A 16691-nucleotide genomic window follows, 5' to 3' on the forward strand; every position below is an offset into this window, starting at 1 on the left:
ATATACTGCAATTGGAATCTCCAAGAATTAGGAAATGGTGACCCATGGCAAATGAGCTTCTGTCCTTGTCAATAATTATAGATCCAACAGAATGTAACAGTCACTCTCCTTCAGATATTGGAGAAAAATATTCCTTTAGGAAATGTTTATCCCTGAGTAAAATAAATTATATAGTTTCAGATTTTAAATCATGGTCACTCATGATTGATATGAAATCATTGATCACAACTGAGAATGCGGAGAGCTGCATGGTGAGACTCCAGGTTAGTAATAAATTACTGAAAGTGCTCGAAAATAGTGCATAATCAAAACATGTTGGCACAAATGTATTATTTAGTTGTGGCTGCATTGGAGCCATATGAGAACCCACTGGCCCTCGAAATCCCTATCACAGTTACTCATAATGATATGTTTAACCATTTAAAGAGGTAATTTTTAAAAGAACAAAAGAAGTAATTCAAAAATAGTAATAAAAACCATTTCCATGGTATTCAAAGAATTACAGGAGTACGAAAATAAATGTACTAAAGGCAATTACAATTCAGAATAGATCTGGAATAATCCAGGCAAGGGGAGCCTATAACGCAATATTGGGGCACAGCAAAAGGATATGGGAGGCTGGAAATTGGACAGATTAGCTACAGGATTAAAAAGAAATGACTCGAGATCTATTTAGCTGGGGAACAACCTTTACAACGCAACTTTTACAACGCACTGCCATTACAACGAAACTGTTACAACGCGAGTGCATTGACAACGCAGGACATTACAACGCAAGTCTTTACATCGACTTGCACTAGATGGCGTGCTAACATTAAAAATAGTGTAGTTTACTATCCCAACACCTTCCCTACTGTTACGTGGACTGGAGTTGGAATAGTAAATTACACTTTTTTAATGTTAGCACGCCATCTAGTGCAAGTCGATGTAAAGACTTGCGTTGTAATGTCCAGCGTTGTCAATGCACTCGCGTTGTAAAACTTTCGTTGTAACAGCATGCGTTGTAACAGCATGCGTTGTAACGTCATACATCCAAAAATACTTTGCGCTTCTTTATGCTGAGAAAGATGATATAACACAGACAGGGAATTAATAGCCAATCTGATGGCCGTACCAGTTTTGCACCTATCCAATGACCAACCTTTGTTTTCTTTACACAGCACTGAAGCAGACCCAAGATTAACTAAGTAGTCTAAAGCCCCAGGGGAGATAGGATTCCAGCAGACCTATACCTATCTGAACTTTTGATTTGGGTTGCCTCTGTCAATTAGTTTTCAAGTTGTATAGCAGAAAGAGCAGAACTTCCCAATACTTGGAAGGAAGGGGATATCATTCAATACATAAAAAGGGGCTAAAAATTACACAGAAAATACGTGCCTATAATCCTGGTAGATAATTTGTAGAAGATTTCCTGCAAACAAGTGTTACTATAAATGTTGGAATGGATGGATAACAATTATATTATAGAGACCTGCAAGCAGGTTTTCGACTAGACCGGATTTTCAGTCTCCAAACCCTAAGTTGGAACTATATATTACTTATGAAAGCTCACCTTTGTATAGCTTTTGTTGCAATGAAGGCTACTTTTGATTTAATACGCAGAAATTTATTATGGGAGGTAATGTGGAAATATGGTCTTCTGGAACATCTTTTAAGTATTCAAATACGCCTTTATTGCGGCTCTCACACACAGGTTAGATGGGGAAGACAAGCAGAACATATGAAGCAGATTCCCACAGCCAGAGGCTGTGGGAATCTGCTTAAGTGGCGTAAGGCAGGGGTACATTTTGACCCCTACACTTTTTAGTCTGTATATAAACGGGGTGATAGACTCTTTGGAATAATGTCATAATTATACACTTAAATCAGCGACCATTAAAGTCTAAGGGCCCGATTCACAGAACTAACTTAAGACAAAATCCTAAACTTACTACCATTTTCGTATTTACAGAAGGCACTTACTCACTTCGGTATTCACAGAAGTTAGGAGTCCTAACTTTAGGACTCCTAAATGCCTTCTGTGCATACCGAACGTCTTAAAATTAGGATTTTTTTCAGTTTAGGAGTCTGTGAATACCGAAATGAGTAAGTGCCTTCTGTGAATACCAAAATGAGTAAGTGCCTTCTGTGAATACCAAAAAGGTAGTAAGTTTAGGATTTTGTCTTAAGTTAGTTCTGTGAATCGGGCCCTAAGCCTCGATGTTTGCTGATGATATGCTATTGATTTCTGGAACGCCTATGGGCTTACAAGCCCTTTTAAATCAATTTCCCCTTTTTCTGTCCCTTATGTGGTCTCAAGATTACCTCTCATAAACCTAAATATATGACCTAAACCCCTCATTGTGCATGAAGGGAGATCTTGACAGTGGATGGGAAGTTGATTAAAAGAGTGAGAATATTTTAGTATTTGGGCGTAAAGCTATCTGACAGCTTAACCTGGGTTTCTCAGTTAAACAAAAGTCAAATGGTCTTGAAGTATTCATCGACCTTAGTGATAAACATGTTTAATACCAGCTCCTCAAGATCCTTTTCTTCAGCCCTTGAAGCATATCTTGGAAAGGCTTTAAGGGAAGCCCTGTATAGTGCCGAGATCTGGGAACATGGGAACGCAGCTTCATTGAATCGATCGGAAAATGTATTTTAAGGGCACTACTTATGCTCCCGTGTAGTACCGCGCTTATGGTGATATATCCATAAATAAGGTTGACCATATAGAACAGCTTTGAGTCTTTTTGTATTGTGTGCGAATTTGCATCGTGAAAGAACTGGACCAGTACTGTATGTATTTAAAAGAGCTGATGTAGCTTGATCAAGCCTATGTTACAGCTTGTTTAAGCTTTTTAACCTCTTGAGTGCCCATGACGAGCTGGTCTCGTCATGGGCCGCGGTTGCGCTGTGCCCATGACGAGACCAGCTCGTCATAAACCCCGCCCGGTAATGAAAAGCCCGGCACAGGGCGGGGAAAGGGGCGGGCACTCAAGGGGTTAAAGAACAGGGGGCAGATTTATGTTTGACTTGCGGCTCATTTACACCGCCGTTGCGTCACTTTTGTGACGCAGCAGCGGCGCAAATCCTGCGCCATGGTGCGGGGTATTTACAACGTGACGCATCTGAGAGATGCGTCACGTTGTAAAGCCCTGCAAAACATGTAGGCGTTCCAGGGCAGGTGGGGGCGTTCCGGCGCAGGAACGCCTCCTAAAAGTGGCTGAGTGAAATCTACAAGATTTCACTCAGTCACTTTTGAGCCCATGCTGCGTCAAAACCCTGCGCCTGCTTGAAGCAGGCGTAAGGATTGACGCAGCATTGTGCAGATAGGGCCCCCCAGAGCATTGCTGGAGCTGCGTCGCGCTTGCGACGCAACTCCAGCAATGCGCCACTTTTACGGCACAGATGCGTGACGCATCTGTGCCGTTTTTGCCCCATGGTGCGCCGCATTATAAATGCGGCGCATCCATGATGGCGGAGCTGGGGCGCAAAATAACTGGTGCATTCCTGCTGATATGCAGGGATGCGTCAGTTATTATAAATATGCCCCCTGGTGTCTTAGGGTAAAGTTGGATGAGGTATGGAAAGACCCTGAGCTTCTCAAAGAGAAGACTGAAAGAAATGTGCTGGGCTGTTATAAGCATAGAACTGTTATGGAACAGAGTACAGGGGGAATAATTATTTTTTTACTCCATAAATGCAGTCCTAAATATGAGCACTTTATGGATAGAATTTTACCACGCACATCTTCGAATTTACATATACGTTTTAGAATAGGAATTTCTCTCAAAATACATTACTTTTAAATGATCTAAGGGCTCACTGGGAAGTGACTGCTGTCCGGCTTGCCGCACTGTATTGGAAACAAAGGTACATTTTTATGCTTTTTTGCCCAGCGTATCGCTTGAGTAGGAAGAAATGGATAAGTCCACTTTTTCGGTTACTGGGTGTAAGAACAATGGGAAAGTATTGAACATATTTCAGACAGAAATCTCTGAATGGATGGTCTTTACACTATCAAGGTTCCTTTTGTGGGCTTGGTCCTTAAAAGGAAGCATATAAATAAGTGCATTAGTTGAAACTTTACTGCAACACATTTTATATTGTTTTACTGTATAATGTGCAATTAAATTGTAAATTCTATAGATAAGAATTACTGTTCTATCTAGTTATCGATGTATGTATATTTATTTTTGTTTTCTCTGTTTTTAATATTTGAGTTTTGTGGTAAATTCCTCGGAATAAACGTGTAAATAATATTTATAGTGGTAAATAGTAATGACCAAACATCCTCCAATGCACGATAACATATTTTTTATTATTTACTGTTTGGAAACTAAGGGCCTGACATACAAAGTGCTTCTACTATCACAAAGCCTGCAATTGCAAAATCATAGGCTTTGTGACCACGACTGCACAGAGTTGTTTTTCGGCCTATGGTGAACCACTTCATTCTCTCCTGTTGTCACTTGCTATATTACAACTTTCTTTCAACAACTGCCCCTGTCCCTTAAGACTATGGACCTAGTAAAAAAAAATGGGAATGAAATTGAATGGCTGAGGGATGGAGGTATGCTTTCCTTTGCAAATCCCTCTCCCTGAAACTGCATGAGACAACATTCTGTAATCTGATGTAATCTGATGTTATGTTCATTTTTGATTAAAGTAATCAAAATGTATCATGATAAACTTGATGCATCCAACATTTAACAATGAAAGTTTTGGCTGTATTTCGAATATTCAGTAAATATTACAAATATATATATATTTTTTAATGAATGTTATCATCATAATAACAAACCCCAAACCACTCAGCAGAGCTTTAACTATTTCAGAGCTACCAGGATATGTGGCATGGAGGACCAACTTGCCTGGCAAGGTGATTTAAATTATGCAGCAATAAATGCAAACTATGTTGCACATTCTCTGGCGGTAAAATTGGCATCCATTTGAGCTACCAACAACATTTTTGCCTAAATCTGTACATTTTGCAAGTTATGTACCAAACGAAGTTACACCAATATTATGGGGTAAATATTGCAGCAACAGAATCATACAAAACCACTGACTTGGCCATTACCCATTATTTTTTTCACAATCAATTAGTGAAAGCTAAACAAAACCTAGAAATTCTAATTCCACTCTGTGGCAATGGTTAACTGCACTTCGAAGAAGCCAACATTTTCAGCAGATTACTCCAAAATAACTTTGTCTTCAGCCTCTTGGTGTAAGATTTCACCAGAACCCATGGACGACAATCTATCTATCTATCTATCTATCTATCTATCTATCTATCTATCTATCTATCTATCTATCTATCTATCTATCTATCTATCTATCTATCTATCTATCTATCTATCTATCTATCTATCTATCTATCTATCTATCTATCTATCTATCTATCTATCTATCTATCTATCTATCTATCTATATATATATATATCTACCTGCCTGCCTGCCTGCCTGCCTGCCTGCCTGCCTGTCTGTCTGTCTGTCTATCTTAAAACAGACATTTATGAATAATACAGGGTCTAGTGTCCCCTCATTCAGTGCAAAATTTCAGTGCTCGGTTCATACACTTTTTATTTATATCAACACATGTTGGTTAATTGCTTTACATGTTTATTACCTTTTTGCAGGCAGTGACAGAGCTCCCCAAACTTCCTGCTGAACTCTCTGTGCTGCTGGCGCCGCTGCTCCCCTGGTGCTCTGAGACTTCATACATCAGCGGTGACTCAAGGTTACTGAGGAAAAGCAAAAATAGAAACACACTAGTGAGTCAGCTAAAGAAACTGTAGACTTTAGGAGCAGCAGAGCTATAGTGCACCCAATTAGGTTCACACATTTGAAATATGCTACATTCAGATGCCAGTGCTGTCAATGCAAGACTCTAATGTGGTTTCCTCCCTCTGTTCAGGAAAGTAGACAGTGTACAGAAGTATTTAATAGACATCCAATGTATTCTGAATGAGACTGTGATAATTAGCATCATGAACCACCTTATCCTTGCATTTGTAGGGGTGCTCTATTGCAATGCTGTTTCATCACCCAGATTACACATATCTTGAATAACAATGTTTATTACTGAAAAGCAATATTGAATATATGAAAGCTAACATAGTATAGGTGACTGTGTCTTTATAAAGCCATGTCGGGTCAATTTCATTTGCCCCAACTGTGAAAAAACTGAATACCATAATTAATTAAAAGAAAACAATGCTTACATTTTCTCAAATGTAATTCGTAGCCTTCTGAGAAGTGCTCCAAAATAATTGATCTATGGAAGTGACGAAATCTTCTTATGTTAAATCTTGTTTTGTGTTTGCGAGGGATTTTAAGTGCAGGTGTCACCCCCTATCCACTGGCTCCTGCTCTGTGATGCCAGCAAAAACAATTAAAGGACCAGTGTGAGCAATGCAGTGCCAGACAGCCAGATGCAATGTTATCAGTTCTGGCTTCCAGCTCTTAAGGAGGGGTGAAGTATGCCAAAACCTACAAGAGCAGGTATGAGCAGCATCGTAGGAGAGCCCAGCTATTCCAGGAGAAGAACTACACCCCTTCCGTGCCCCTGGCCTGCGACTAGGAATGAAGCACGGATGGAGAACAGTATCAAAGGATGCTCCAAGCAGATTGTCAGACAAAGCTCCAAGTCTATTAATAGCTACCCTTAGCCATCCCATCATGCATTCTACCTCTGAGACAGGGGTGGAACATTAAAGGAAGAGTCAATGTCTGCTGTGGACAGTGCTGTCAGCTCACGTGGCTCTCACCTATACACTCTTGCTCAGTTTAAGCACTAAACATTGCAGGTGGTCTGGTCAGCAGTAGACACCTGCACGCAAGACAAACCTCAGCAGCTACAGATTAGTGCCAGCCAATGAAACTAACTCTGTTAATTGTACACACATATGCTCATCTCTTTTGAACAAAATTCACTAACAATGTCCCAAATTATTATTTCTCAATACAAAGTAACAATTCAACGCAAAGGTTTGGTACACACCTCACAGCAGACTAGGATGAACACCTCCCGCCAGTCATTACAGACATGGCTTCCAGTCTTGGACATTTGTGGGTTAGATTGATGAACCTCTGTGTGTTTTTAGTTGTATTTTGCTTCAAAAGAACTGATTATTAGACTAACACATCTGAAATCAATGATTTTCCGGTGAAAGGTTCATGATTGTAGACAGTGCTATAAATTTGGGGCAGATTAATCAATATTTCACGCAAAGGTGTCATATTTAACATTATATGGTAAATTCATGTCCTCTCCTTGCACTGGTAAACCTTTGTCTGCCTAGCGCCAACACCGGCACCCCTGTGTCGTTGTGTAAGAGTGAATGTTTTTCAGGCAGGATTGTTTTTGTGCTCGAAGAGACACCTTCCTGCACAAAAACAGTCCTCTAAAGATTTTTTTCCTCTCCCTACATGTGATGCAGAATGCAGCACACATCGAAAGAGCAAAACACGCTTCCCCTGAGAAGGCATAGAATTTTTAAGAATTCCCAAGTCTACCACTCATGGTAAATCTGGGAATGAGCTAAAGTCCATTGGTGGATGCCTGGGTTCCACCCATGAAATGCCTGCCTAAGGCAGAGTAACACAAAACAATGACTTGCGCTGCCTTGCATGACTCCAGATTTGGCATGGCTTGGTAAATGTGACTTTAGTGTTGCGTTGCCTTTGTGTTACCTTGCATCACTCAAGGGCAATGATACACTTTGATAAATCTGGCTATCAAAGTTCAAATTAAATGCAAAATGATAATTAAAAGTGTCATATACGAGATAAAGAAGGAAGCAGTCAAAAAAGGAAAAGCAGCACACAGAAAAGGTATGCTTAACCCCTTCAGCGCTCATGACGGAGCCACTCCGTCATGAGCCACGGGTGCCGTGTGCTCATGACGGAGTGGTTCCGTCATGCTGCGGCCGTTGGCCGCCGCTCCTCCCACGCTGCGCTGATTCCCCGCCTGTGCGGGCGATTAGCGCAGTGGGCGGAGTCATGACGGAACCACTCCGTCATGAGCACAGCTCAACCGTGGCTCATGACGGAGTGGCTCCGTCATGAGCACAGCGCCACCGCGCTGCCCCCAAAACCCCCCCCAGCGCTGCGGCGGAATTCCCGCCGCAGCGAAGGGGTTAATTCATCAAATGTAATGTAATGCTTGTTAAACTGTTTTAGATATATTATCATTCTAAGAGCTAAACGCAAGCTTAAACCGTGTTTATCTCACATTCTAGGTGCTTACACAGGCATTTTCTAAACCTGAATGTTGTTCTTTTCCCCAACAAATTCCAAACCATCTACTTTTTTAGAGTCATGTAACGTGGCTACCCTGGTGCTTGTGTCTTCTATGACCTATAGGGCCTAACTACGAACCTCGCGGTGAGGTTGTAGTATCAGCAGCAGCATGCTCAGGATCACTATGTGAGCCTGAAGGTGATACCACCATGGTGCAGGGCCTGTACTGTCGTGCATCACACACAGCGCATGCACGACAGTACATGCTGAGGGGAGAATGACATGTCGCCCCACGCACTGCACCTCCTGGGCAAAATCACTCAGGGGGGCTGTTTGGGGCCCCCTCTTTATGTTTCCAACATCGTTTACATGTAAAGATGTCATAAATGCAGGTAGTAATCTGGACAGCAGTCCATGACTCAGCTCCGCCTCCATTCACAGACCCTTTTTCTACCACCGCCGGGTCGGGATCCATGATCCTGGTGGCAGCGGCAGTGTTGCATCTGACTGGTCGCAGTCCGACCGCCATGCTCCAAACAGCGGCGTCACTATGGGGGTGCGGGGGGTGCGGACCGCACCGGGTGACACCCTCACATGGGGTGACACCAACAGGGCCGGTGTGCGCAGAGTAACCTAACCTTTCAGGAGGAGGAGGTGCCCGTGCGCAGCGCGCACTGTCTCCTCTCCTTTCTTTTATTTGCTTCCCTGTGAAATGGATCCAAAAAAGAAAATCACTTTTGCGGGAAATCGATGTCATATTTTTCTGACATTTAATTCCACAGTGCAGCATCTGGAATAAAAGTTTAAAAATATGAAAAATAAATAACTAAATAAAGTAAGACAGAGTGGTAGCAAACTGGCCAGATTGATTTTATTCACACCCAAACACATTAGCGCCACTTTTACAGAGTTTGCCAGTGAAGTGCTATTTTTGTTTTCTTGTCTTTGTTTTCCCTGGGCTTGGAACTAGTGCACCAATCCTGGAGGTACTGCAATGTGAGGATTGAAAAACAAAATTTGTACTGCTGCTCTGTATCTAGGGATGTTGTCTTTTTTTACCATACTGCTTACGTTTTGTAAGGATATAAGCAATGGGCATTGAAATGGGTCCATTCAGGGCCCTGTTGCCATGTCCTTAACTTTTCAGGCAAAAGCACTCACTGATTTCTGAACAGTGAGTGTAAAAGCGATAAGGTAACCATGTTGTTCCTGCTTGCATTTCACATAGTTTGCAAAATTTTGCATTCCCTATGATTGTTTGCTTTTTCCAGGATGTTGTCACTTTTTTTTGTAGGCCACATATTGCTCTTGCCCAGTGCGTAATTTAAATTGAGCCGTATCCAGGTGTTTATAGCCGGCAACAATTGGGTTGTAGTTGAAGGCAGTCTGAGTTTTTCTCAGTGGGGCAGTATAGTGTTCAGTGGGGGAGAGGATGTGGCACTATGGCCAGAGCTGCTGAATTTGGAACTGGGGAACCAGGTTCAGCCTTAATAACCAGTCCGCCAGACCACTCTCCTGAGAGAGCACTATCTCATGCTAGACCTTAGAAGGCTTCGCAAGACATTAGAAGCCCCGGTGTCGTAGCACCAGCAGGTGCACCCTAGCATGACAAGTGTAGGTTAACCTTCAAGGCTTGTCCACCACTATTCATACTGAAGTTCACCTCCAGTCTTGCGGGCAGGCCTATGAAGCAGTATACCCTAGAACAACGCTGACCCTGTCACTGAGATCACAGGGCCCTTGAGAAGGGCCAGCTCTAAGGAGGTGCAACCGGTGAGACCGCACCAGGTGCTGACTTTAGTTGAAGGCATCATTTTTGCAAGTATATTATGGTTTTAAAAGCACTTGCTGCCTCCTTCCTGGCCTCCAGTAATTTTTGGTAACAATAAAAATGTCATGATGACTCTGATTAATGTTCTTCCTAGAGAGAGATCGGAATTTTGTCTCATGGAAAGGTAGCTCAGAGGGTTAATGTACCTGCTGCAAAGAACATGTACCATGCAGATCACAAAGTGCACATAATGTAAATAGGCCAGTGGGCTACTGCTTTTGTCAGAGAGATCCTTTTGTTACTTGCAGTTTATAAGTTAAAATCCTAACATAGAACAGTGAGATATTAACTGTCATCTACTCCGCAGCAACACAACTCACATTTTTTATTAACTTTTGATATGTTTGAGCTACAAACAATTTATTAGTTTAAATGGTCAGATCATGCTGCAGATCTTGCATTATGAGTCAAATATGGCAGAGCCATTATTATTTAGAAAACATTTGAAAACTAGGATTTTTAGCCATTCATGTTTTAACTGCTGTTTTGGAAAAGGGCAAAGTGCTGATGACAAACTCCATGGCTCGGAGACAAATGGCTTGTGCTTCCACATTTTATCGTATTTGGGGACATTCTGTGATTAGAAGCATATCCCACTTTGTGAATACATTTTACTGTCAATAACTCATTATAACCTTAAATAATCATGTGTATCCATTGGTTGATAAAACTGGGCAGTGAAACCAAACAAATAAAAAAAATTGGGATGTTTGCGCATTCTGGCCACGCCTCTGGCTCTGCCCACTGATCCAATCCTTGGGTTATTCCCGCCGTCTGATTCTCCACCCACAGTTCCTCTACTTTTTTTCCCCCACTTCAACCACTGATATATCGTGTTGCTGGATAGTGGGAACACCACACCAGTAAAAAGTACCATACCTATGATATTATAAATTCCAATAAACTGTTGACTAGCAGGTAGCCCACTGTACAACCTGATTAATGAGTCATTATCACACTGTTGTTAACAGGCACATTTTGTAAATATAGGACCTACATTTACAAACGTTACTAAGGATTCTGTATGGTCCCGTTATTTGCCAACTGTGTCCACTGGCGGACTCGGAGCGGAGGAGGTCCATGCGGTAAGTCGTGAGGGGGTGACACTATGAGTTACCCGCACCGGGTGACACCAACCCTAGTGACGCCACTGGCTCCAAATACGGTGGTTGGACCAACGGACATGCGGTGGTCGGACCCCCACCACAGTTGCGTGGCGGTCTGACCACCAGGGTCTTAAATAGGCCCATAATTTGGTTTTATTTCACAATCATAATTCTCCCGCCTGTAACAAGCAGCGCTGATGCGTGACAAATCCCTTCAAAGTTTTAAAGCATATGCTGTTGTTGCAACCAATAGGATTGTTTAGATTTCTAACCTAAGCTAATATTGTGTATCGTATTATTTTTGCAAAATATGGCCTTTATAATGAAGTTAGACATCAATACGAAAGTCTAAATTGCTTCCAGATGATTTCACGATCAAATAAACACATTTGAGGGAATTAAGTTGCGTACATTATGCAATTTCGAGACAGAGTTGATCCTCTGTCTATACAATCTAGATGAGTTGAAGCAATCCCAGGACTGTTGTAAAAAGCTTCCCACTTGCCACCTTTTTATTTGCCTCTAAAGAGGCAACACACCGCCAAAATATACATATTGTAAAACTGCAGTTTCAATTTTTGTGAGGCAATCAGTCTGAGCAGACCCACATTTGTGACAGAAATGCTCAGACACATGCCTCATGCTCACTGTGTCAGAGGACTGAAGCTGGGCCTCACTGAGGAGGCCTAAGTATGCTGCAATTGGTCGAGGGTCATTTCTGTTTCTGTCTGGTGGGGACCTGTTTCATCCTATTGGAGCAAGACCAAGGCTGACTGTCCTATGTCTGGTCTCTGTCTAGAGCGAAACAGAGAAATATCGATGGAATGGAATCAATCAAATTATTTTTCTTTTTCTTGCTTTCCTTTAAATTGTCTTTATTTTAATTCCACTAGTCCAATATTGCATTGCATTACAAAAAGTCCTTCTATCACGTGTTTTGTTCCTGGACCAATCATTCCACATAACTTTCATTAGGGGTTGGAACTGTATGTAATTTAAACTATGTATACATTGTCACCATATGTCAAATGATAACAGGTTAAAAATATTACACTTTCTTTCAGTGGCAATAGCCATATTCAGTGTCAGTGGAGATGTTCCAACACGATATTCTTCATAAACGATGTCCTATTTATCCACCTCTGCTCCATGAGGGCTTTCATGTGTTGAACAGACATGCAATTACAAATCAATTTACCAAATTCAATAAATCCACAGTCTGTCATCGTAAGACCATAACAAACACTTAAGAAATAGCAAACACCAGCTCCAAGACCATCAATAATTTCATGTAATCTCTAACGAAGCAACAGTGGGACTGCATATGGACATAGGGATCGTGCTAAATGATTTTTAGATTATTTTAGTGAATAGGAAATATGTAGGTGGTATAGATATTTGATCAACCCATTGAGTACATCGGATATGATTATACATAAGCCCGAAGGAGTGTAAACTGTTTGCTTCAAAGGTTGCCGTGCTGTTTACATGCCTCCCATCGCAGGCATTCACTTTAAAAACAAAGATCAAAAGCCCAGATATCACCAATAATCTATTAGGTCACAAATTGGGGATCTATGGGAAGTACACCCACCCGCCATTTCCTCAGTTTACATTAATGTATCTTTTTTTTAGCTATGCGGTGGACTGGCCAGTTACAGTACCATCAATTCGTGCCTACACCTTTCCTATGCACTCTGCAAAGGTCTGTCAACACATCTCTTTTTTTTCCCAGGTGTGCCAAACCACTGCACCCATACTAGTAGACAACAAGAAGGGATGGGACATCATCACTCTGACCTCACTCCGTGGTGTATACCAGTGAGACTTCACTCCATGGTGTATGCCAGTGAGACTTCACTCCATAGGTATGTCAGTGAGACTTCACGCAATGGGTATGCCAGTGAGACTTCACTCCATGGTGTATGCCAGTGAGACTTCACTCCATGGTGGGTATGCCAGTGAGACTTCACTCCATGGTGTATGCCAGTGAGACTTCACTCCATGGGTATGCCAGTGAGACTTCACTCCATGGGTACGCTAGTGAGACTTCACTCCGTGGTGTATACCAGTGAGACTTCACTCCATGGGGATGCCAGTGAGACTTCATGGGTATTCCAGTGAGACTTCACTCCATGGTGTATGCCAGTGAGACTTCACTCCATGGGTATGCCAGTGAGACTTCACTCCATGGTGGGTGTGCCAGTGAGACTTCGCTCCATGGTGTATGCCAGTGAGACTTCCCTCCATGGGTATGCCAGTGAGACTTCACTCCATGGGTATGCCAGTGAGACTTCACTCCATGGGTATGCCAGTGAGACTTCACTCCATGGGTATGCCAGTAAAACTTCACTCCATGGGCACGCCAGTGAGACTTCACTCCATGGTGTATGCCAGTGAGACTTCACTCCATGGGTATGCCAGTGAAACTTCACTCCATGGTGGGTATGCAAGTGAGACTTCACTCCATGGGTATGCCAGTGAGACTTCACTCCATGGTGTATGCCAGTGAGACTTCACTCCATGGTGTATGCCAGTGAGACTTCACTTCATGGTGTATGCCAGTGAGACTTCACTCCATGGGTATGCCAGTGAGACTTCACTCCATGGGTATGCCAGTGAGACTTCATTCCATGGGCATGCCAGTGAGACTTCACTCCATGGTGTATGCCAGTGAGACTTCACTCCATGGGTATGCCAGTGAAACTTCACTCCATTGTGGGTATGCAAGTGAGACTTCACTCCATGGGTATGCCAGTGAGACTTCACTCCATGGTGTATGCCAGTGAGACTTCATGCAATGGGTTGCCAGTGAGACTTCACTCCATGGGTATGCCAATGAGACTTTACTCCATGGTGTATGCCAGTGAGACTTCACTCCATGGTGTATGCCAATGAGACTTCACTCCATGGTGTATGCCAGTGAGACTTCACTCCATGGGTATGCCAATGAGACTTCACTCCATGGTGTATGCCAGTGAGACTTCACTCATGGGTATGCCAATGAGACTTCACTCCATGGGTATGCCAGTGAGACTTCACTCCATGGGTATGCCAGTGAGACTTCACTCCATGGTGTATGCCAGTGAGAATTCACTCCGTGGTGTATGCCACTGAGACTTTACTCCATGGGTATGCCAATGAGACTTCACTCCATGGTGTATGCCAGTGAGACATCACTCCATGGGTATGCCAGTGAGACTTCACTCTGTGGTGTATGCCAGTGAGACTTCACTCCGTGGTGTATGCCAGTGAGACTTCACTCCGTGGTGTATGCCAGTGAGACATCACTCCATGGGTATGCCAGTGAGACTTCACTCCGTGGTGTATGCCAGTGAGACTTCACTCCGTGGTGTATGCCAGTGAGACTTCACTCCATGGTGTATGCCAGTGAGACTGCTGAGCGTGTTAAGTGCTTACTTCGAATGTCAGAGTGTATCCTGCAAGTTGCAGCTTTGTACACCAGCAGAGCTTCAGTGTTCTCAGCTTGATATAATGAATACCAAGGAGTTGTATCATAGCACTGCCGTTTATGTCATGACAAAATCTGTGACAAAAAGCAGCAATAAACAAAAAGTATGATTATTAATGTAGCTGGTCACACTCCAAGGCCTTTTTCTGATCCACAAATGTATTTACAAACAAGCCCCAAAACACCGAAGGTCAGCAGGGATGTCATGGTCAGTCCTAGGCTGGTCCAACCTAAGTTTCTGCCAGATACCTTGACCAAAGGTGTGGTAAGTGGTATGTAAATGCTACGTTGCAATACAATACTGCATGCTACAATTCAATAGGAGGCAGACAAGTGTTGCACTAGGGTCACAGCAAAGCAACCTGCACACCAAGTAAACTGCCTTGCTTCAGAGCTGATGCCTCCAAACCCACCTTTCCTGAATTCTTTGCACACTCAGTCTTAAATTTGCAACTTGGTGGGATTTGGTATGCAGAGATGAGTTGTATACGCATACTCATTCCTCCGCAGTGTTCCAAGCCCTCCAGTGTGACATGCTACATAGGCAAAGTTCAAAAAGCTCTTTACAAATTCCCCAGCAATAAATACACATATGTTTCTACCGTATGCCCCCTTTTATTCCTGTTTCATGAACACAGAATTACACACAAACACACACACACACACACCAGCCTCTCCGCAGTGATCCCGATGAATAATAACCTGAATGCCCCAATGCAGTTCAAAGGCGGTTCCTTCGATCTCATCCACATCACATATCACTGTGACAGTTCATCAAATGATCAGACCGGTGTGAATACCCTCTTAAACGAGGTATGCCCACCTAGCACATTCAAAGCAATCACACTCCAGAAATGAGGGTTCAGGGACTCGTGGGTACTTTCATTTCAAATGAATAGCTTTTATTTCATCTGTTACTTTCCTTTTTAGAGAATCACGAATGACCAACATATATTTCGTGAATAAGATGCCCTAAGCACATAAAATATATAAACATCCAAAAACGTAAACGAAAAAAAATAACAATGTGTTAAATAATTACATTTCATAGATAAAAGCAAATTGAAAACCAAAATACTTTCATTCTCCCACATACTTTACTTCACCAACTATACTTAATTAACATAGTCACAGATAGAAATTACATGATCCTGCAATTCACCCACTTTAATACTAACTTGAACAAAGTCTCAAAATATTATTGCACATTCCTGCTGCATGAAGATTCAGAAAGCAAAAGTCACACAGTTGATGGACGGAATGCAGAACAAATCAAAACATTCACCCCCAGTCAAGAGATCTGGGTTAAATCCATCATTCTTTTGCTCACCATGCATGAAGATTCAGCTTATCAACCTAAATTTTCAGCACTTGTATCATTGATAAACAGTACAGGTCATGCATTAGATCAGTCTTATTTCCCCTCATAGCTGATAAGCTACAGAAATGTAAAGTCCTATGTTTATGACAGGATTCTCATTATTCGCTAAACGCTCGATTTGAAGAGAAACACCTGTCACAATCACAATTTATGATCCCAAATTAATCCAATTATAAATAATTCCTATGCTTTTCAAGGATGTTATTGATACAGACCATATCGAGTTTCAAGAAAGAAAAAAAAAGACCCCCCAGAGATATCAAATCAAAGATGTATCAATTATATCTGGAAAAAGAACATATTTTCATTAAAACAATTATATCTCATGTGTGTTATTAGTTCATTCAAAACGCATCCTTAAGGTTACACTTTACCATTCACTATCACATCTGGCGCAGCAATTTTTTAGGCACCTTCAAATACAGTGCCATCCAGCCGCAGTCCATGCAGGTAAGAGCGGTGGGGCCACTCCCTCGTAGTCTGTCGAAATACCCCCCCCCACATGGTCCCGACGCTCTTACCTGCACGGGCCGTAGCTGGTGCCATCAATCATGTCAACATAATTTCCTTCTAGACTCTGCGGAACCACAGCACACACAAGAAGAGCCAAACTCTTTAGAGAATACTAACTTCAAATCTGCCCACCTACAATAGCATCACACAAATTTCTAG

At 42.2% G+C, this 16691-nt stretch overlaps 1 protein-coding gene across 4 annotated transcripts in view; it reads right to left on the reverse strand.

Moving 5' to 3' along the window:
• Nucleotides 1-16691, reverse strand: part of SPHKAP (SPHK1 interactor, AKAP domain containing) — a 1519974-nt gene that overhangs the window by 1111269 nt on the left and 392014 nt on the right. For all 4 annotated transcript variants that reach the window (XM_085634508.1, XM_085634507.1, XM_085634509.1 and 1 more), the window contains exon 2: nucleotides 5615-5729. In XM_085634508.1, coding sequence (XP_085490634.1) covers nucleotides 5615-5729 — 115 coding nt within the window. The remainder of the gene's footprint in view (nucleotides 1-5614; nucleotides 5730-16691) is intronic.

The sequence above is a fragment of the Triturus cristatus genome, chromosome 11 (assembly GCF_964204655.1).
Source record: "Triturus cristatus chromosome 11, aTriCri1.1, whole genome shotgun sequence".
Taxonomy (NCBI): domain Eukaryota; kingdom Metazoa; phylum Chordata; class Amphibia; order Caudata; family Salamandridae; genus Triturus; species Triturus cristatus.